General features: G+C 42.1%; 1 protein-coding gene across 4 annotated transcripts in view; it reads right to left on the bottom strand.

Annotated features, from left to right (window-relative positions):
- Window positions 1-867: 867 nt before the first annotated feature.
- Window positions 868-23,376, bottom strand: part of cbfb (core-binding factor subunit beta) — a 36,898-nt gene continuing 14,389 nt past the window's right edge. Inside the window, exons 4-7 of one of the 4 annotated variants that reach the window (XM_076734148.1) lie at window positions 13,311-13,427; window positions 12,503-12,598; window positions 10,933-10,998; window positions 868-4,951 (exon numbers count right to left, since the gene is read on the bottom strand). In XM_076734148.1, coding sequence (XP_076590263.1) covers window positions 10,969-10,998; window positions 12,503-12,598; window positions 13,311-13,427 — 243 coding nt within the window. In that variant the 3' untranslated portion in view covers window positions 868-4,951; window positions 10,933-10,968. Of the gene's footprint in view, window positions 4,957-10,932; window positions 10,999-12,502; window positions 12,599-13,310; window positions 13,428-23,376 lie in introns of all 4 variants that reach the window. The other 3 variants (XM_076734147.1, XM_076734146.1, XM_076734145.1) reach the window with 3 other exon arrangements.

Genomic DNA, 23,376 nt, shown 5'->3' on the forward strand with positions numbered 1-23,376 from the left:
AGTGTGAAGACTGTCCTGATGGCTGATCTGTCCTTCTTTCTCTCTGTTCTCCTATGTGTTGTATCCAGATGATTACCGTCATGTAGAGTCTGTTCTGTGGAGTCTTAATTTTGGCCATACTACACACTTACAGAGTAATCTGTTTCACTGGTCACTTGACCCAAATTACAAGTCTTCTCAAACATGTCTAGTAGTATATAGCCATGCAAACAGTTTTGATTTTTTTTTATCAAGGTTTTGAGATTTCTGCCACCACCCCAATACAACGGTGATGAGTTGGAGCTCAGTTGTGGTGCTCAAAGCATCAAAAAAATTACACTGAAAAGCATCAACAGCAACATCTCGCTCTAGAGACAATGTTCCCCGCAGTGTTCTCCATGGATAATCCACAGCACAGGGCTGTTGACAGTTTATTTTTTCAGATTCAGTGCATAGAATATAGGCCTGACCAGTGATAAATGACTGACTGTAATTTACAAAGTAAATAATTAATTTTAAATTTGCACATAAGAAAAAAGCTCAGCTGTAAATAATGAAATCACTGATCAGTTTCAGGTCCTGGTGTTGTTTATGCCTGCTCACTGTCACACACATGGCTTACTGGGCGCCAGCATTAATGTTATTTGTACCTTTGCTCCTCAAGTCAAAATGCAGACTGTGAAAAAGGTCTATTCAAAGTGTTTTCACCTTTTCTGGCTGATTAAATTGCAGGGGGGCTGAACTATGCATGGAAAATCATGATTTCACCAAACATCACCAAATCAGGCAAAGTGTGGCTCTCTCTGGCGCAGCTGGAGCCGTGTATACACTTTAAGTGCAGTAAACTGTAAAGAACAGAAACAAATACAAGAATTCGTACACGTTTATTATGAAAAACATCCAACATTTTGAATTGAATATCTCATTTTTCAGATTTGTCCGAGAGGACAAGCTCAACCCTAAAACAGAGGGAAAGACGGACCACACACACGAGGAGGAGAAATTTTGGGAGTGTGTACAAGCCACTAAATATCACAGAGTTCTTCTTTGGATCTCTAAGTAAAACCAAAGCATAAATAAATTAAACAAATAAGAAGATAAACAGGTAAAAATAAAAAATAAAAATGAAAGAAAGAAAGAAAATATTTGTGGTTCATTTTTTACCTTAATGCCTGCATTAAGAAAATTGAAGGATGGAGTATCAACTCTGTTGTTTACATGTTAACCATCTAAATAACCATATGATGATACACTGGGTGGGTGTAGTGGGGACAGGGTGGTGCACTGTGGAGCTCACTTTCTAACTACAACCAAGAAATATGACGTAGTTTGTCGTTTACAATCAATCTGTTGTTGATGTTTCTTAACCTGAGCACAATGTTTAAATCCACAAAGAAGATTTTCAGGGTTGACCAAGAGTTGTGCCAGTTTCTACAGATATGGCAGATTTCCCAGGGTCACCCACGAGTGACGTTATTTCTCAGCTTTATCTGTGAAACAGCTTGATGGGCCATTGTCTAGCTGTAGTAAGATATAACCAATTCATTCACGACTTACAGATTTCCAAAAAACTACACAAAGCCTGAGCACCTCTACCTCTACAGGCAACATCATCCCAAACTGTACTGTCTCTGACCGTCCACCTACACCTCACCTCTGGGTGCTGGTTCATACCTTACTGCCCCACCTTACTAAATCAGAATCAATCACCTTCTGATCTGTACTGCTGGACTTTTCAACACTGGATGCAAGTGCACAATTACTCAGCTCCATGGAAACATAACAGCCACTCTGCATGTAAATCTTTGCCCAACATGACCTGAACACTCATCTTGAGCCGCATCCCATTATACTCCCACATGTTCTAATGCCTTCCTCTGTTCCTCCACCCACCGCACATCCTCATTCAAAGTCTTTAATGCCACCTCACGACTGCGCCTCATCCGCTGCACTTTTCAACATAGCGACGTCAAACTCAGTCACCAAAATCCACCACTTAACACACTGAAGGTGCCTTCAGACAGAGAGCACGTTTTCCACATTCTTGAACTGATTAAGCACAGAGTCACACGGCCAGCTCACTTTGCATGATCAGCAGGAAAAATATAATATTTTGTCTCCCAAATTTATGTAGGAAAAATGGATTAAGGCTGCCAAGGGGAAAGCGAACTTTCCTCCCATTCATCCAAATCCTACATTGCTTGTTGTTGTTGTTGTTGTTGTTGTACCACTCACTTGGTAATTTGTTTTGTTTATGAGGCTGTGGGACAGATTTGTTACTGTTGCAGCTTAAACAGTTCATTTCAGTTCTTTTGCATCCTGAGGTCTTTTAAAGCGATGTAACCTCTCTGTAGGTCGGGGGTCCTGTCATCAAGTTCTATCATGTTGTGAGCATTCAGTTCACTTTTTATTTCCATTTCAACTATTTTTAGCAATAACATTTCTTTACTTCTTGAAAAATGTTACAAACACATGGCTATCAATGGATAAAAAAAAAAAATCACCAGTTTTCTTTGTAAAGCTCATTAAAATTCTCAAAAGTCAGACTGAGAAAAAAGAGAAGCATGAATAAACAAAAGATTTTCTTGGTTATAATAACAATAAAACCATTGAGTGCACTAAATGTAAAACTGGAAATTGAAATGAGCTTCTAGTTGCACAACATAAAAACATTTATATCGCCCAGAAACAGGACTCAATCCAACAGGAGTCAATCCACATTCAATGTATTTAACCCAGGAAGTGGATTTCCTTAAGAAAAAAATCAAAATAACATTAACAAAAGGAACACATGAAACAATGAAAAAACAAAAGCAACGAAAATCCTCAAAACTCCCAAATTTCTGGAGACATTTCGTAATTTTCAACTCAACTTTACATAAAATAGCCTACCGCTGCTACTACTAGTTCTTAACGAAGCCGAAAGATGAACAAAAACGAATACAGAGGTGAGAAGTAATATAAAAAGTAAACATCATGACTTTCACACAAACAAAAAGATAAGATAACAAAAAAAATACCATTTCATTACACTAGTGCTGTAACAGGACAGGGAATAGTATTTAGGCTGCATTTAGGCTTTTACAGTGCAAATGATGAGGAATATCTGGGTGACTGATTGATCAACTGATTGATAACTGCCACCATAGACAGCACAGTCTATGGACTGAGCCAATAAATTACTGATTGCAATCAAATGTATCCACAGTAGAAGTGACAGACATCATGTGTGACACATGCAGCTTATGTGTATGATGAGTTTTGGCTGAAATCCATGTGAATAGTAGCATTTAACCTCTCAGCACTGTCCAGTGAAAACCATCTATCTGCAAACTTCCAAAATTTAAAATGAATTTTGAAGCTACGTGGTTTTCACTGGACAGCGCTGGTCACCACCTTCATGCACTATTAATGTTCTTCTTTACTTGAAAGTCACACCGGGGCAGCATGTGAGCCTCTGCAAAGAGGTGTTTTGTCTGCTCAAGAGTCTCATTAGGACACTAATTTAGCATTGAACACGCAACTGTTCAGGTCCAGGAGCTAAAATCCTAAATTTGGCTTCACAATGAAATAGCTTTGAATCACCCAGTTATTCCTTATCAAAGCGCTGCATACAGAGTGCTCTCACGATAAATAGGCTGCATAGGGAACAATGAAGAACTTAGGTAGGCCTGTGTTTGGTTTCATGCATATAAAGAAAAATCCATGTGGGGAACAAGACTGATTGTATCACATAGTGCAAAACCCCTCAGAAGACAAAGGATGTTTGAATTGATCCCCCCTGATGCCACCTCAGAGTTTGCAGCAGTTCGGTTTTTCACTGTCGTGCCTCGAGGTTGTTGCTACATGACCTGTGATTCTACAGTCAGGGCATCTCACCATAGTGATGTTTTAAAGGGATCATGAATATCAAAGTACAGCAAACACTTCTTACTCCACCAACGTGGCACAGTTCTCTCCGTATGCTCTCCTCCCACCTGCCCATGTTTTAAAATGTGAGTCAGTTTCCCCATTGTTTATTTCCCTCCCTCCCTCCCTCCTTCCCTCCCTCCCTCCTTTCCTCCCCCCTCCCTCCCTTTCCAGCAAAGTGAACTTTGGTCTAAGAAAACAGCAGGTTTCAGGAAATGAGCTAGGCATAGTGGGGCTAATGAGGGCATGTTCACAAATATGAAGTGTTGCACAACACTGAACTACGTGGACCCCCCCCCCCCCCCAAACAAACTATCAACTCCTCACCTTTGAGGCATGCTCTCCTGGTAGTCCTGACCAATGAGCCCTGACCGTGACCCTGAGCCAAACAAAGCTCTCCTCCTTCTGCTCCTTCTAGCGTCTGTTCGTCCTCCCCTTCCCTCCTTAATAACCCCTCTATTCTCAACATCTGTATTGATAAAAAATAGATTTTTGGTATTTCAAACTACTTAAATCCATCGAATCCCTTAAGACCTGGACAAAAAAAATAAAAGAAAAGGTTTTGAATGACTTGATATCTACTTTACATATCTGAAACACTCATTTGACTCAAGAAACAACTTCAACTCTGATGTGTCACATTTGCACTATAATGGTAAAGCTCATGTTCCTTCCTCTGTATTTAAATATGTTCAACTACTTTTTGCCCAGGTCTACTGTGTCCCTATTCTTTTTAATCCTTCTTTTCTAGGGCTTGCTTCACTTTCAATTCAATCAGTTCAGGAAGTCACTGTCTGCTACATTTAATCGTCGCAAAAATGTTTGGCGTGTAAAAACGATCATATCAAACCTGTTAGGAAAAACTGGTGAACAAATGGTCTACAATTGCAGTTTCAGTTGACAATGTGTTTCAGCTGATTGTATTGAAAGTGAATGGACAGCCAGCACTGGTTTTCTCCTCTTCCTCCTCCCACTACTTCCTCATCCTCATCCTCCTCAGCGCATCTTGTGTTCCACGTCAGCGTTGGCCATGTTTGAGCCAGGGCTGGGGTCCTGCTGTCGTCTGGACTGGGGAGAGAGAGGGATGGAAGGATGAAAGGTGGGGGAGGAAAGAGAAGAAGGAGAAGAGGCAAGAGTGAGGATGAGACAGGTGAAAAGAGAGGAAGAAAGATGCGTGAAAGACAGCAAGAAAGGGGTCAGAGGGAGAGAGACAAATTAAGTACAATTTTTCAAGCATTAACAGGTACAAAGACACACTTGTAACACTTCACTTGAATCCCTTGAAATGATACACTTCACGGTTTTCAGCATCACTAACAGTGAGGTGAGGTACGTGAGACTGGTTTGTTTACAGATTGGAAAACACCGAACTTTTAGAAGCAGTAGATAAACAACCTAAAAAGCATCTGCTATCAAGCTCGTGTATAAACAGTTAATGAATGCACTGTATGAGAGTTGTAATCATTTATATTCATCTTTTAAACAGTGTCTATGAATGTGTTTAACACAACTCACACATCTGTTACAACTCACTGTGAAATGGCTAGCAACAGCCAATATATACATACACACACTCATTCATATCAGACATGCAGGACAAACAAGCTTGATTAGTGTGTAATGATTGAGCTCATGTAAATCGAGGCTGATGTGGAACCAACTAAAAAGAAGTTGCAGTTCCATAAAGTGTCAGTGGAGGGAGCCAGAGAACGGCATCACAACAAGGCTCCGTGATACTGTTTATACACTTTACTGATGTTGGTATTTTAGTCAAGGTAGCAGACAGACAAACAGACAGACAGACAGACAGAGAGGCAGACAGACAGACAGACATACTGGCAGACATACGTGCACACACACGTGCGTGCACACACCACGTAGATCATTAGGTCACCATTAGAAGCCATCAGCATGACAAGACTTTTAAATATATTTCATGACCGGGTGTAGTGTGTGTGTGTGTGTGTGTGTGTGTGTGTGTGTGTTTGTGAGCCTGTGGCATGGCCTGCTCCTGCTGTAAAAAATACTTGTGGTTATATGTTTACACTTAAGTGATAGCTGAGGGAAATTGGGAGCGGGGAGGAAGAGGGAGAAAGGAGAGAGGGGTGACAAAGTGTGGCAAGAGGTGAGGCAGCGAGCAGAGCAGACAGAAATGCAGACAGAGATAGTAAAGGGGTTGCTTAGTTCAACAGGAATGTAGTTTGTGTCATCTCAACGACTCACCATAATAGCAACATACACACAGTCACATGCACACACACGTACAGTATGTCATACTACCATTTTGAGTCCTCACAGCCAGACTGACTCCAGTTTCTGTCTGTCTCCTCTGCTGCATTATCAAAATACTCATGTGTGGCCCAATTAGAATGACCGGATTTTGGATCACGGCGGGGTCACGATGAAGTCAACTCTTAACTGTTCAATGCAGCGACATCTGTGCTTGTGTCAGCCCCGTCTCCCTTGAACTTAGGTTCATACTGGATGATTCTGCAGCAGGTTCACAGTCAATGCAAGAGGGAGTGCCATATTAATGTAGGGAGGAAAACGTTGTGGAGACTGAGGTGGTGGTGGATGGACGAGTGGCATGTCTACCAAACCTAAGCCGAAGCTGCTATAATCACTGTTTTCATATTAACAATGGATCTCATGACTACTTGTACGTGAAAGGGGTCGTTTGTCATGATGAATTCATGGAAAATTAGCATTTGAACCTACAGTTTCTCTCAGAACTTCATAGCATGTTTTGCTCATCGTTCTGGGTTTCGTGCCTTTATGTCACTGTTTTCGTCCACTCTCACTCTGATAAATCCAGTGTGCACTAACGCTAAATGTCCAGCTAGTGTCCTCCTAGCTGGTGAATGTGGTCTAGCAGCTGAAGAGTCAGATATCTTCCTCAGGGGTTGGTGGAGACCAAAAACAGAGCTACAAGGAGAGTAAATATTTTACACTCATCCAGGAGGCCAGAAACAGAACTGCAAGTGAATGCTAAAGTTGCTCCATTTAACTGTTGGATACGTAATTAAGCTGTTTGCTAATATGTTAAGTATAAAGACTTAAAAGGTGTTAATAGGTCAGTGTGGCCAAAACATCCTTTATCAATTCATCTGTATCTTGACAAACCCATCAGAGCACTGCTTCTTTTTTATTGTTCCTAAATGAATCTGATTGGTAGACAGCTGACATGTTGACTTGTCATAGCAGGAAAGGCACTGGTGGAACGAATTACATTAACAGTGACTCAAATGAAAACCACAAGATTTCCAACTTATTAAACCTGTTCCTTTCAGCAAACACTCGCTTATCTGTTTACAATTTACAGCATCAGATAGTGCTATTTTTAGTCTGGAATGACTTAAAATACACTCACATGAGAGACATGGACAAGACTGAAATATGATCCATGACAAATTCTATAAAAGCCAGCCTGTAGAAATGTGAGGACAGAGGGCTCTGAGTGTCTGAGGTAAAAACAAAGCTGCGCACAGCTGTGACCAAATCTCCTCTGTTTTCACATCACTGTTGCTGCTGCATCACGGCCGTCAGTCGTGCGTTTGTCTTGGTGGAGGGGAGTGTTTCTGCTAATCATAAGGGCAGGAGAACTTTCTGTATCGATCCACACGCAGATGGAAGCCTGCTGGGCCACTATAGGCTGCTTAACCACAACTCAATACTGGAGAAGTGTGTGTGTGTGTGTGTGTGTGTGTGTGTGTGTGTGTTAAAGTCAGAGCAGATTTGCTGTATCTGCGAATTTGTACACATATGTGTTTGTCCAGTAACTGAATGTGTCTCTGAATATGTGTGTATATGTGTGTGTGTGTGTGTGTGTGTGTGTGTGTGTGTGTGTGGTTATTTGTGTATGTGTGTGTGTGAGTGTAAGTCAAAGCAGGGGGTCTGATGGCGATCAATACTAATGATATATTAATGCTTTCAGTGCCAGCTCATCATTCACCAACAAATGTCTTTCTGCTGAGCACTTGGAGAAGTGTGTGTATACGTGTGTGTGTGTGCGCGTGTGTGCGTGCGTGGAGTTAAAAGGCACATTTCTTCTCGATCTATCGCTTCTCCATCCATCATCCTGACAGGTACCTTCTGACCTTGAATGACTGGAATATGACTGCTTTTGGATGAAAAATGTTGTATCTGCCAAAATGACAAGGCTTCAGGAACTGAAGGGGAAACAGCTTTATATTCAGTGAGCGCAGCAGTGAAAAAAAGACATCAGCGTTTTCCTGCTGAGCTTTACTGTAATGAAACTTACTCAAGCCAATAAAAGAAATGGATTCGAAGCCGGAGAGACATCATTTTCCCCAGCGGCATTTCTTCTAAATATGACAGTTTCATCTGTAGCTACTGATAACCTGTTAAATCTTCCTCATTCTGGGTTTGAGTGAGATGTTTCAGTTTGAGATTTTGGCTTGAAAATGTTCAACTGTAAGATGGTGAATACCACTTGTGGCCAACTCAGTCTAAATATCATTCACCGTATATCAGTCAAGGCCTCATATATTCTCCAGCCATGTACATTATACTGAAATGTTGTTTATATAGCATTTTTAAACACTTTGCTGGCAGATTAATATTTGAGGATGGAGTATGCACGCCGACAGCATGCCACCCCTTCATCCCACGCCTTGCTTTACTTAACTCCTTCACATTTCCTCCTCTGTCACATCTTCTGCTTTTCTGCCAGAAGAAATCAAAATGTATGTTCCACAAATACAGACTGCAAATATAGGTGGAATAATTTCACTTCATTCCATTAAATGTATAGTATGCAACAAGTCCAAACAGAACGTAGTGACTGCTGATAGACAGAGGAAGAAGTGAACTGTGCCTTTGACTTGCATGCAGCATAGACAGAGAGATATCTGGATGACTGGCTAACTCGAGAGCTGCAGACAGAAAGACAGACAGAGAGCGAGGTGGAGTTCAGACCACAGAAATGCAGAGGCTGAATCTGTGCAGCTATTCAGCAATGTTCGTTGGTCACACCCAAAGACACAGCTCAGAGCAGAGTTGCAGGATCCCACTGCGACGACTCTTTTCTTACTAGCTTATCTCTGACATTTGGTTCCCATGGGCATCCTCTGCAAGACAATAGGAGTATTTCTGTTGCTTATTACAACAGGCAGTTTTTTTTTTTTTCAAATATTAACTCCCCATTACTCTTCATCTGTTCCCCAACTACACTCTATAGAGGTCAGTACTGCACTGCACAACAGATAAAACATGATGAACCGGTGCTAACACAGGCCTACAGAGCATCTCTCCACAAACATATATGCCAGAAACACTCTACTGCATGTCTTTTTTTTTTTTTTTTGAACACACAGTATATCCAGGGCCTCAGTTAATTAATTATCAGCCAAATACCTCAAGATGATAAGATTCAATTGTTAAGGACTGTGCAATTTGTTATTGAGATACCTAGTGAGATATTTTAGGATGTATGGTATTTGTAGAGTCAAACTTTAAACTGTTTTCAATTTATGATGTATCAAGGGAGAAATTACACACACACACACACACACACACACACACATACATATATATATCTATATATATAGATATATATATTAGCAATCTTGTCAGAGGAGGAAATCAGTCATAAGCCAACTAAAATTCTGGTGTTCTGGTGTTTGACTTTAGGAGTTGGAGTGAAAGCCTTTCAATAACATTCTTAAACTCTGAAATTACTTAATCGAGGGAGAGCTGCAGAGATGAGCTAATCAGTTAGGATTTGTCCCAGCAAGTGATTATTAAAAACACGCACATGCTCTCTATTTGGAATGGACAAATACGATATTTCTGAGTTGGAGTAAGAAGAGTTTCTTTTCTTTTTTACCCACAGAACTTTGTTTACTCGGCAGAAAAAGGACCAGCATTGGTTTCTTTGGTGATTCTGGGCATTCATCTAAAATGTCAGGGAGTGAAGTGGATGCAAAGAGAGGTGTTTGATAAAAAGAGCACATCACTCGTGGTGACAGAGAGAGAAAGTCATTTTTGAAGGCCACAGAGAAAATGCTAGCTTGCAGCTAAAGCAAAAAATAAAAAAAACGACGCCTTGAAGAGAGCTGAATGAGAAGACTGATAACACTCTCTAACTGGTCCGTTAAGTGTGATGCTGCAGCTGTTAGTTTAGCGTAGCTTAAAAGCTGGAAGCAGAGGGAAAGAGCTATCCTGACTCCGTCCAGGTTCAGGTGTTAGAGGATATTCACTAATTTTACACATCTGTAGAAGAGATGAAGTCTCTGCCAGTGAGAGAAAGGTGAGGTGTGAGGCAGTGATGTATGGGACTAGGATATAACCTAAAGTGGGACATAGTTTATATTTTTTATGCCAAAACTGAAAATAAATCAATTTCAGTCCTAAACCCTTATTTTTTAGTGTATATGGGCTTTCAGGGGATAGTGATGGTACGTATATTGATTCAGCAGCAGACACAAGGTTTTCTTTTTCTCGGACAGCCTCAGGGAAGAAACATGAGATCAGTCAGATGAAAGACGACATTCAATAAATGACTCTTTCTTTTCTTTCTTTCCTGTCGTGCCGCTGTACTCATCTGTGCTTCTCATCGCCTTCTCTTCTCTTACTCCCTCTCTACTTCCTGCAGGACCATGTGCCGCAAAGCTGTGGTAGGTCTCCATGAGTGTGTGTGCGTGTGTGTGTTGTGCAAACTGGCCATGAGATGGTCACATCTCACACCACACAAGCTTTAAACAAGCATGAGCAGATATTATAGTCTTTAGAAGTGCATGCACATTCATGAACGCACACACACACACACACACACACACACACACAATAACAAACACACACAGACGTGACAACAAAAACAAACAGACAGCTGGCTGTGGTCACAGACACACACAAATAACGATGGACGAACACAAGAATGCACATACATAAATTTAACAGGTGGACACACACACACGCACGCACACACACACACACACACGCACACACATACACACATGCACACACACAGGGTGGTTTAGTGCATGACAGTGTGATAGATGGTGAGAAATGAAGGACACAGACCCTGTTCTTTTCTGCTGGCTGTCTGTCTGTGTGTCATCAGTCCCAGATTTTAGAAACCACAGGGTCCTAAAAAATAAACAATTTGGGGTTCATTCGTAGGGCGTCAGCTTAGGAACGGTGCCATCGATCTCCCCAAAGCCTTGCTGGGAAAGTGAGTTTGTCTCAAGTAATCAAATACATTTGGGACGATTTCAGAATTCGAGGTGACAGCGTACAAAGTTCTGAATCTGAATCTGTGTGAATGTAAGAGGCAACACAACTTCGTACACAATGATCATTCAACACATGAAATGCAACTTCAGAACAAATCTCCGGACAATTCACATTTCTGGATTTCAAATTTTTAAAATTGCTGTTATGTTGGTTCATCGGATTGAAGTTCTTTTTCTGTGAATAAACTACTTTCCCCTCTGAGGCTTTCGGGACACCTGACAAAACTGAGTCAGTCATTCAATAGTTCAATAATATCAAATCATATCAATTAGCACTTTAGATTCATCGTCTAACTGATCATGCACTAAACCTATGACTCAAACTGCAAAAATACTGTTTAAATAAAGAATAACTAAAGCACACACCCACACATCACACAACCCTAAGCCACCCCAAGCGCTAAGCAAAGAAAGTCCGACTGGAAATTTGACTCTGTGGCTTCAGTGATATGGTGTTCAGTCTTCTCTGAACACCAACCAATACAGACCTGCTATTAGTAATTAATGTAGAACAGATACAGGATCTGCAAAAATTAATTTCTGTAAAAAGTATCAACAAATTTGCTCTTAATTTTACTTCGATATTTGTCATTGAAGAGCACCAAATAAATGTCGGAGTGGTTTACAACCAAGACAAAGCAAACTGTACCATTAGTCAGCTGCTTTGATGATCAACAGATGAATTTTCAAATCTGAAAATACTATTTGCAAATTTCCAGTTGGGTAAGTCTAGCCTTGCAAAGCCAGCCCACAGACTTGAGATTTCACTTCGCTCGCTGCGGTCTGCATCACTTCAAATCGTCTGAACAGGAGATAACACGTTTCTATCACACGTGCGATAACACATGAATGCGATGAATGTGCGACCTGCTCGAATGTCTACGTTTGCTGCCTTTGCTTCCCGTTCCAACGTCATGCAGTTACTTTACAAAGTGACTGAAGAGCAACTGAAAGTCTTGTTTTTGCTGACCTCCAGTGATGCAGAAGTGTACTCAGGGTGTGACCACTGAATCATCACTCTTTCGTGTGCTCACAGGTGCCGTGGAGCACACGTCTGGCCACACCCAACACTGAAGATGGTTGTGGTCAGAGGTACAACAGGTTTGAAGTGAAACAATAAATGGAAAGTCCCAATGCTGTCTGTCTGTAAACCGCAGGGTACACATAGAGCTCATAGTTCACAGAGCACATGACTCCCAGAACACAGCAAAATCAATTTCTGACATTTAGACTGGCTTTGCGAGGCTAAGATAGGTCTAAAGAGGAGGCAGACTCGTCCTGTGGCAGCTGAAGCTACACTGTGCAGTAACAGTCCACTTGTCTTTTTGGAAAACAGCAGCAGTGCACGTCCCTCTCACCTCTAGATCCTCTCTGTGTGATCGATCTCTGTCTTCAAAGTCTCTGGTTCTGCGTCGAGCCTCTTCGAATGCTGCCTGGGCCAAAGCATCCTCATGCTGCACGCACACACAAACACGCACACACACACATACACACATATGGACAGGTAGAGAGTAAGAGTGAGTTCAGTTTTCTATCTTTTGCTTGAGGTCCTAATGATAAAAGAGACAGGCTGTACATACATTGTAAAGCAGATACTTCTTTTGTTTAAAGGAACACTCCACAGATTTAGCATTGCAGCGCTTTAACACTGAGTCATAATGGATCATCTTTAAGACACGCATTCTTCTTCCTTGTCAAAACCTGGCGCCTACATTATCCAGAATGCAACTCGACTGCCAACAATCCAGTCACAGAATCAGACATATTATACAAGTAGCAGCTAGCATAGCCTCAGGATGCTCGCCTCAAGCGGAGATGAGCAGCGGGCTACAGAGGCCTGATAAGATCCCTTTTTCCTAACACCTCCATGTTTTTTTTCTTTTTCAGTCTTCAGACCCAACTGACGCTGACTCAAGTGACATGACTTAAAGCAATTTATCAGACTTTGCGCAGCTCCATCTGGAGCCACACAAAGCCTCATACAACTTGCAGCAGTACTCCCCAAAGACCTGTAAACAGACTTTGATGTAGTTCCTCTTCAAACAGGGACACAGGCAGAGATATGAATTCAAGAGAAAAAGAGGAAGGTGAGAGAACAGGAGGATGTGGAGAGTTTTTCTGTTTATACAGATACATTCCTCTGTCTGGATGCGTGGGTTGCATTACCTGCGCCCTCTCCTCATCGTACTCCAGGTATCCCATCCCGTCCAGCCTCTGTAGGTCGATCCAGCCTCTCCAGATCACACACACCCCGTTCAAGATCATAGGAGCCTTTAAATGGACCTGGAGGGGAGAGACAGAGAGAGACACACACAGATAGAGAGAGAGAGAGAGAGAGAGAGAGAGAGAGAGAGAGAGAGAGAGAAAGAGAGCGAGATTAATGCCAGTGGCAGGTTTCTCTTCATTTGCACGACATCACTGCAGCACTGTACTATACTTTCAGGAGTGCAACACATTTGAACCTTAGCATTAGCTTAGCATTTTTTTTCTGCATTTCTTTGAGCATGTGTGCTGTTTGTTCTGCTGCTACTGTTTAAAACTCTCTCTTCTTTAGAAAGTCTATGGTGTTCAGCTACATGGAAAACAAGACTGATGAAAGCAAAAGACAAACAGACTGAGATCTGGTGCTTTTCCAGAACCAGACAAGACTGATTTTCTCTTTCTCATGACTGAAAAAAATATCGGCCAACTGAACATTCGCCTTAGGAAGGAGAAGCAGCTAATTTCACCTAGAGTTATAAATGAAATTGCAATTCTGAAGTCAGGAACCGTCAGCTGTTTCTCCAGAATAATAAAGAGCTCTGTGTCTGGGAGATCTCCTCCCTACCCCCACTATTACTGCTGTGAAAGAGGAAAAACCACCAACTACGTCAAAACCTCTCCAGTACAATTGAGTGTTGGGCTAGTAAAACACACACACACACACACACACACACACACACACACACACACAAACACACATGCATTTACATATGCGTGCACGTGCAAAATCACTTGAGCTTAGTGTGTCTATATGAGTGTGTGCAAGAATACATTTGTACAAATCTGTGCATGTTGAAGTGTGTGTGTGTGTGTGTGTGTGTGTGTGTGTGTGTGTGTGTGTGTGTGTGTGTGTGCTGTTGCTGATTGTCAGTCCTGCTTTAGTGGAAAAGTAAGCATTTGTATTGGACTTTGTGGAGACAAAGTGATCCAAAGTAAACACCATATGCCTAAAAACATTTTCTTCTTTTCGTCTTTTGTGTGTGTGTGTGTGTGTGTGTGTGTGTGTGTGTGTGTTAATATTCATGGCTGTTGACCAGGGTCTGTGACTTATTCAGTGGCTTTATTCACACACTGGCAGCTAAAATACTATGACTTTGTGGTCTTTTATCCTGGGATAATGGTCTCAGCCTGCAAAGCTCTCCGCTCCTGTTTTACTTATTTATCTATTGAAAAGAAAAGTCATGTTCCTTTGTTTGTCTTTATCTGTGCAGGGGAGAGCAGGTTAGTGAGAGAGTGTGCCATGATAATGAGTGAACCAGAGGTGGATTCCATATCATGTGCACTGAGCAGCACAGTAAGCCCAGTTTACAGCGTCAGACTGTCAGACAGACAGGAGGGTCAGACTGTGTCTCTTTCTTAACTCCTGCTTATATTACATGGCTATGGCTCTATGCCAGGAGGGCAGCAATGTAAACACTAAATGTGTGTGTGTGTCTGAGAGAGCTGAGGGAATGTGTATATGTGTAGGACCATTACTGTGCTTGCATTTGGCAGTCTGTCTTAGCTGCTGTGGGTAAATTCAAGCTGCTGACATGGGGACTAAACTCAACTGTTTCTCAACATTTGGCAATAAAAACTGTCTTGTTAAGAGACAAGATGATCTTTTCGGGACAACATCCAGGGAGTTTGGCCAGGTAGTGGAATTTTACCCTTCTCTGGAGCTATTTCAGGAACGAGTCCTGTATTTACCTTGTTATGTCATAGATTTTTGTCTGTGACTAGCGCTGTGTTGTGCATTTATATGTCATTTTTACCTCCAAACACAATCTGCTTCATTTTAAAGCAGAATTAGCAAGAATTATCACTCAACTCTGCAGTTTCCCTACGTCCTGCAGAGCTTTTCAGCGTCTTTCAGCTCTTTGTTTTTGCTGTTTGCTTAAGTCGAACTGCTCTTATTGGGTCATTCTGGCTGACTTCATTTTGTTTCCTCAGGACTCCTCTGAAATAAATCATTTATCTAAACACTATCAGGCTGAGAAAATATGCATAGACACACAGTCTTACTTAAACACAGCTGTATGAACTTGTCTTTCAGCCAAAAATGTGACAAAAGAACTTGATAAAGAACAAGATGAAATCACATTTGCCCTCTTTCTTTTTCTTTTTTCTGTCTCATTGTGTTCCTCTTTCCCATGACACTGATTTCTATGAGGAAGAGACAACAGACAGTGAGAGGCAGTGAAACCCACACTGTGTTTTTCCCAGGGTACAAAGCTTTCAGGTGGTATTTTTATCCGAGTAAACAAGTATTTAGGAATAAATTAACAGAATAAAAGTCCCCCCCATCACACACACACACACAAACACACAGATGACGGGATTTTTCTGTGTGATCGTGGGCAAGATCCACGTTCCTGCATTTTTACTCAGGCTATTTTTGGACAGCCTCTCACAGGGACCTCTTTTACCACAGCTACCCACACTGCACCGGGGCTGCAGGGAAGCCCGCACTCCAAGAGACTGTGGGTTTTTGTGTTTATTTTTGAGTGAATGTTTTTCTGTGTGTGTGTGTGTGTGTGTGTGTGTGTGTGTGTGTGTGTGCGTGTGTGTGTGTGTGTGTGTGTTAGAGAGTGATGTGAAAGAGAGAGAGAGATGGCTTCCACATCTGTGGGGGTGCACAGTGCTTTTAAAAGAAAGCTTCATTTGGCTTGACAGGGAAAACGTGTGTGTGTGTGTGTGTGTGTGTGTGTGTGTGTGTGTGTGTGTGTGTGTGTGAGAGAGAGAGAGGGGAAAATATGCAGAAACGGCCCAACCACAGACTTCCTCTGAGAGAGAACCATGTCAACCCCCACATCCATTTACTAACACACACACACACACACACACGCACACACGTGAAGACAGAAGAACTCTGAAACACTGCAGCACACGGTGAATAAGAAAAAGATGCAGTGTATAATGCAGTGGAAATTCAGACCTGCTCTCAGTCAGTTTAATAGAGCGGCACCTTACGATGTGTTGCTGCACCTTTACCTGGCTGTGCGACAGATGATGGGTACTCTGTGATTGGTACCCATTCTGCTATAATTTGAAAGACTTTCTAAAAACATCTGGACACAAACACAAACCCCTCCACTATATGTATTTGACAGCTGTAGCTAACAGTTACTTTGCAGATAAACATTGTACATACAAAGCATATGGTCGTCTTATTAAAGATTATGATGCACTGTCAAACTTCTTTACAAAATTAGTGTATGTGAAGTTCAGATTCCTGTGTGTGTACTGAGTGCATCCTTGAGCTCGAACAAATGTGATGAATACATTTCCTTCCACATGAAACGTGCAAAAAAGATTTTTTAAAGTTTTTTAAAGGTACAATGTGTGAATCAAACACAGCCTCTGAGGCCAGCGGGGGCCAGTCTGAGGATGGGGGTTAACGTACCGAGGTGACTGGAGAGGAGCAAGAGGAAGGTGGAGCATGTCCAGTGTGGAAAAGCAGCATCTACAGCCAGAAATCTAAATCAATGAATGAGGGTTTATTTCAGCCAAACCTGAGCTGGTGATCGTTGGAACAGGGGAGTGAGTTTGTTTAGTTTCTTTATTATTTTAGAGCTTGTGGAGCATAACAAACTTGCTGCTCATACACATCTAACAGGTGAAACTAATTAACTCTCAGGCGATCAGGTACAGAGGTGTTTTATGAGACGGGATGGGCCAGGGCTAGCTGGTTAGCATGCTAATTTCAGTAGAGAACTGATACTTCTTCACTTTCTGTTGATGTTAGTTCATTTTTTGAATGTTTTAACCTAAAATTCTGGCCATATTGTACCCATTGCACCTTTAAATCCAGCTTTGTTTCTGTCCATGTTTACTCTCTTGCAGTCTTCTTCTTCCCTGCCTTTACTAGCACACTGCAGCATAACCTGCCATGTTACCGCCACCTGTTGATCAGTGAAATAGTGTGTACACAAATGAAAGGAAAACCCTGAATAAATGAGTGGAGCCACTGAATAGCTTGATGAGTATGATGTGAATCACATGTATTTACTCATAATCAAGCTGATTTTGGAGTTAGTCAGCTTTCTCCACCACCATGCACCGTCCATCGCTCCAGTGGAGTTCAGACACTCAAGGTGATACTTTACAAAGACACTCATGTTTTTCCTTTAAGTTAAGTCTGTACATACATGCAATGCAGAGTCTTACATCACTTCATCCTGTCATTCTGGCAAGATCACATTTTTGTGGACGTCATCTGCATCACATGAGATGACATCCAATGCACATGTGATGAGCATATTGCAAAGCATCACATCCTAAACTTAACTTCAACTTAAGGATTTCATTGTTAATCAGCATTGTCGACTGATTCAACCACCTACCAGTCCTTTGTGAAGTCCTCCAAACAGTTTCGCATGTTGTTGAAAAGGAAGTTGACTTCTGACAAGATTTTATGTGACAACAGCCACCAGCTGCAGCCTCGTGAATCACTGTGCATCATTTTTACAGTCATTCACATGCTGACTTCTGTGACTTATGAGCAGTCTTCTTTGAAATTTCCTCTCTGATCTTATTTTCATCCATTTGAACCGATCACCGCTGCTGAGCGAAGAGCACACGCTCATACAGCCAGCCTTCAGCTGGCCAGTCAAATCTCTGTCTTTTGATCTGAACTTCTGCGAGCTACTGTAAGTGCTTCCTACACATTGTGTGAGTGTGTATGTGTGTATGTGAGAGAGAGAGTGTTGGCAGACAGTGCGTGACGCAGATGTAGAGGGATGTGTTGGCATCGTGCCTCTCATTCAGCCTGGTGCCAACCATCTAGTCAGCACAACTGCCCACTGCTGCACAGACAGACATGCACCACACACACACATGCACACACACACACACACACACACACACACACACACACACACACACACACGCGCGCGCGCGCACACACACACACATAGACCAGCGCCCACAAAGTGTGTGAAGACAATGGGCATCTGTGTTTTTGGTCTCGTGAGTTGTGGCAGTGTCTCCCACACACATGCGCGCAAACACACACACACACACATATAAACACACACACGCGCACACACACACACACACACACACACACACACACACACACACACACACACACGTGTAAACACATTCAAATAAACAACACAAGACTTAAAGATGCCTCTTTTAATTCCTCTGTCAGCACCACTAGTTCTGTCTTTCTTTTGTCTTAAATATACTTAGAGTATGTGCTTTTCTGCTTCACTTCTGTTCTGCACTGTGTGTGTGTGTGTGTGTGGGTGTGTTTGTGTGTGTGTGTGCGCACAAACTGTCTAAGCTGGAGGCACCAGCTGATTTAGTGCAGTAATTATGTTATTATCCAAAAGAATGTTACATGAATGATTATCAGAGCGTCGGGGAGGCTGCGCGTGTTACATTTAAACAGTCAACATCACTGTGTGTGTGTGTGTGTGTGTGTGTGTGTGCCATTTAGATTAAAGATGAGCCGTAGAATGTCTGGAAATCTGTATGTGTGTGTGTTGCTGACACAATAGACACGTGTGTGTGTCTGTCTGAGTCAGCGGCCAGTCACAGACGAGTCATGCTCGCTCTTTCTTTCTTTCTTTCTTTCCTTTGGATCAAATACCATCACTCATCATCATCCCCTTCTCATGTCTCAGACGAGAAAATTGAGGATTTTGAAGAAAAAGAAAAAAAAAACGGTATCAGTATAATTGCTAGGACAATGTGGCAGTCCAGTTTATATGACATGAATCATTCCTGACTCACGCTGCCTCTCCACAGCACACTGACACACACACACAGCGACTCTTTCACAGCCAACAGCAAACACACACGACTCCAATGAACAAGACTCCAGCACGGACGTCACGCTGGCATTTCTGGGAGTTGGAATAAAAGAGGAGTTAAAACAAAAGAAGAGATCACAAAGACGAGGGAAGACAGAAAGAGAGAGAGAGAGTTAGCTAAGAGGTAACTGCAATTCTCGACATCTATTGGTGCTTTTTACATTAAGGATGTTTCAACAGCAGAAGAAGTACAGCAGAGAAAATTCAGTTTCTGGATTCTTTTCAAGCAAAACATGTTTCATTTACTGCACTGCTCACAATATTTCTCATACATACAGTGTTTCTATAATAGAAACAGCTGTTTCTAGTAGGGCTGCATGATACTGATAATCAGCTTTATTATATTTTTCTGAATATTACCTTTAATGTATTTTTGACAGTTTCTTACGTTTAGGAGTGTCGACTCTCACACTGAGCCTCATATGAATTGGATACATACAGCATGTTACAGTTAAGTATTGTCAGGGGTGACGTGGATTAAATCATACATGTGGTATGTGTAATTTTAGATTGAGATATTCATATATGTTGTGACATAGTAAAGAAAATAGATTGAGAAACTGTTTATGGATGAAATGACCAGACAGAAATGTCTTCTTGCTAATGGAGTGACTGAAATGCCTGATAAACAAGTATCTCAGGCTGCGACTAAAGACTACATCCCTGATTGTTTGATCTACAAAATGTCAGAAAATAGTGAATAACAGCAAACACACATTTCTTAAAAGTCAAAAGTTTTGACGGAAGGAATGGACAATCTCGAATGCACGTCATCATATGTCCCAACATTAGTTTATATCACAATTTTCTTTTTTAATGACGTGTAGTCCGATTCACATTTGACCATATTTTTACTTTTTACATTTAAACTCCTAAATGAGACTTCACTTCTGAAGAAAGAGAGAAATAGAAGATGTGGAAGTGAGCTACGTATAGAGAGAGTGATACAGGGAGAGCAACGGACAGGTGAGTAACAAAAGAGAGAGAGGGAGGGAAAGAGACAATGAGAGAGAGGAGCTCAAGCTGTAATCTGTGTGTGTGTGTGTGTGTGTGTGTGTGTGTGCGCGTGTGTGTGTCAGGTGTGAGCAGCAGCTGGAGATAAAGCACGTTACTGGCCTTCTGTTCCTAATCCCACACTGAATACAACGTCTACTGACCAATTGTCTCACAGACACACACACACACACACACACACACACACACACACACACACACCCCGCTAAAGCAACAGTATAATGGTATGGTACTCTCCACTGCATGATCACTCTCTCTTCTTCAGCGTTTCCACCTTGTAATTACAAAGGATGCAAAACAACACACACACACACACACACACACACACACACACACAAAGTTTGGTTTTCATCACTTTTGGGGACTTAACCATAACGACTTGACTAACCGTAACCCTTACTCTAACCTTAATCCAAGTGTTCACCCTAAAATTTCATGATTTACATTATGAGAACCTGCATTTTGTCCCCACAAGTATGGTGAGCCCCCACAATGTGACTGTGTAAACAGATTTATGTCCCCACAATGTGACCAACACATTCACACACACACACACACACACACATATCACAGCCAGGTCCTTGAGGATGATGTCATGTATGTTGTTGTTTATGCTGTTTACTTCCAAAGAGCAGCAGGCAGCTGTGAGAGGGAGGTAATGACCTGCAAACTTCACAAGTCACATAAAATCCACAGCTTTACGTTCTGCGTGCCGTTCTGCAGAAGTCAAAAAGCATGTGTGCCTTTATTCAGGCTGAAAGCAACAACGCATCATGACTCACATCTCACTTTTCATCAGTTGTTTCATGTTCAGAATCAAAATACTGAAGTCCTTTGTCAGGTCACATGCTTTGTGTTGCAAAGTACATGCTCTCTGGTTCACTGGGAGTTTGTATTTCCACTGGGAGCTGAGTGAGTTGGACCATTCCCCATCTGAGTCTCTAACTGCCTGTAGACACATAATGTGCATCATTGCTATGCAAAGTCCTCTGTGTGCACACAGGAGGGCAAAAACCACTGTTTGTTCCTATGGCTTTCATAGGCATGGAAATATCATGCAAATCCACACACAGGCTGCAGATAGAGTTACAAACCCAGAGACGGAGAAAGAGGGAGACAGAGAGAGCATTGCGTGAGGCCTTTAAATTGGCAAATGAAATACAATTCTATGTACAAAAAAGTTAGTGATTATGTTCATTCTGATTGAAGCAGAATTAATCGATGTTTCTGACCACTTGTGGGCAGCAGGTCAAGCTGGAAACACTGAAATATCATCATTTTATAAAGCTGCAGCGGCTAAAGTGTTAGCAACTGCCCATTTCATATCCCGCAGACACAAAGCAGCATTATCATTCATTTAAAGTCTTGTGACTGGCAAACTGACAAAGATAAGTCCAATATTCTCTCTCTCTCTCTCCTTTTAGCTCTGTTTTGTTCTTCACCACATTCGGAGGGAAATATCTGGCTCCGTAGCTGATACATGTTCCACCGTGTTCCCCAGCCAGTTGCTGGACAGGTAGTGCACGGCAGAATTATCAAAGCTTTGATAATTCAATACGTTTATGTTCTGCTACTTTGCTTTTTTGTCAAATCCAGGAAGTGTGACATCCTTGCACTGCACAGAATTGATAGGCTGAGGTATAACGTGGTTTGAGCTACTAAAGCATTTGGTTAAGGTTAGCGAGAGATCATGGTCGGGCTGTCACGCCCCTAACCTGATTTTAATCTGCAGTGTGTGCCGTATTAGAGAGAAGAGCAGGAAAAATGACACGGAAAAAGTCCAGGTGAGCAGAGCATTCTTCAGTCCAGCTCAGCAGACGGTTACGGGAAAAGAGGGACTAAGAACAGAGGAACAGAGGTGACACACACATGTTGGATTTCACACCAGACCGACATCTCTCTCCACAGTTTTCTATCTGAACCTTGTGTCTCTTTTTTGCCTCACGCACACACACACAAAAACGCGCACACACGCGTGCTTTGTCCTCCTCTACCTTGTGTGTGTAAATGCACTTCAACAGAGATTCACTCACAAAGACATGATGCCTACAAAAAACACTGGGACACACACAAAGAGCACATAAACAGAGGACCCTGTCTCTGCGTGCGCTGCAATGCATTGTGGTTGTGGGTGTGGTCATTGATCTAAGGCCTGGAGCAGGGAAATATGAAACCCTGTGGGAGGAGACGTTGATGTACTCTGTGTGTGTGTGTGTGTGTGTGCGTGTGTGTGCGTGCGTGTGTACAGCAAAGAGGTTTTGTGGTGCATTAAAGTGTCCTTAACAGGGAGACTGTGACCGTCTGTGAGGCTCAGAGGAAAGCCACTACTGATTTAAATGAAAGAAGCTTCATTAAAATGTACTGAACAATCACTCAGGACGTACAAGATGTAAAGCACAACTGCACACACACACACACGCGCGCACACACACACACACACACTCACAATGTCGGATGCAGAGCGGCAGTAGCAGAGGGAACCAATTAGTGGTCTGGCTTTGATGATGTCACTGACAAGTCACGCACTGGTGGCACAGCTTCCGTTCAGAGGGAAACATGACACCACACAGTGCGCACACACACACACACACACACACACACACACACAAACACACACACAATGTAGTGATGTTGATGTGCATGTGACAGGAGAATCCTGGAGGCTTGAAGCTGATGACTAAATTAAAGGGCAACAGAGGTGTCAGACAAGAAATGATTTCAGAGGGACGTGTGTGTGTGTGCGTGTGTGTGCGTGTGTGTGTGTGTGTATGAGAGATCACTGTCATTTACAAGAACTTTTTCATTTTCTGTGGGATGGAGGCTGTGAGTATATGGAAAACGCCTGAAGACAAAATCTGACAAGTTGAAAAGCATCAGCATCATGAGGATACACGTGAACTTTAACTAAAGAATTCTCTAAATTTCTCTTTCTTTAGAAAAAAACATGTAGACAGACTTGAACTACTTTACCGACATCCAGTAACATCAACGAGTAACAGTCATGTTGATCGCTGACATCTTTAAACACCGACTGAAGGTGGTGCTTTCCCTTCTTTTCTTATGTCTTTTCCCCTTTCTTAGTTTTTTTTTTTTCTTTCCCCGACCCTTTGAGAGGGAGGGGGGGAGGCCCTGCCAACCCCATCCCAGCCCAT

This window comes from Chaetodon auriga, chromosome 6 (assembly GCF_051107435.1).
Source record: "Chaetodon auriga isolate fChaAug3 chromosome 6, fChaAug3.hap1, whole genome shotgun sequence".
NCBI classification, from domain to species: Eukaryota; Metazoa; Chordata; class Actinopteri; order Chaetodontiformes; family Chaetodontidae; genus Chaetodon; species Chaetodon auriga.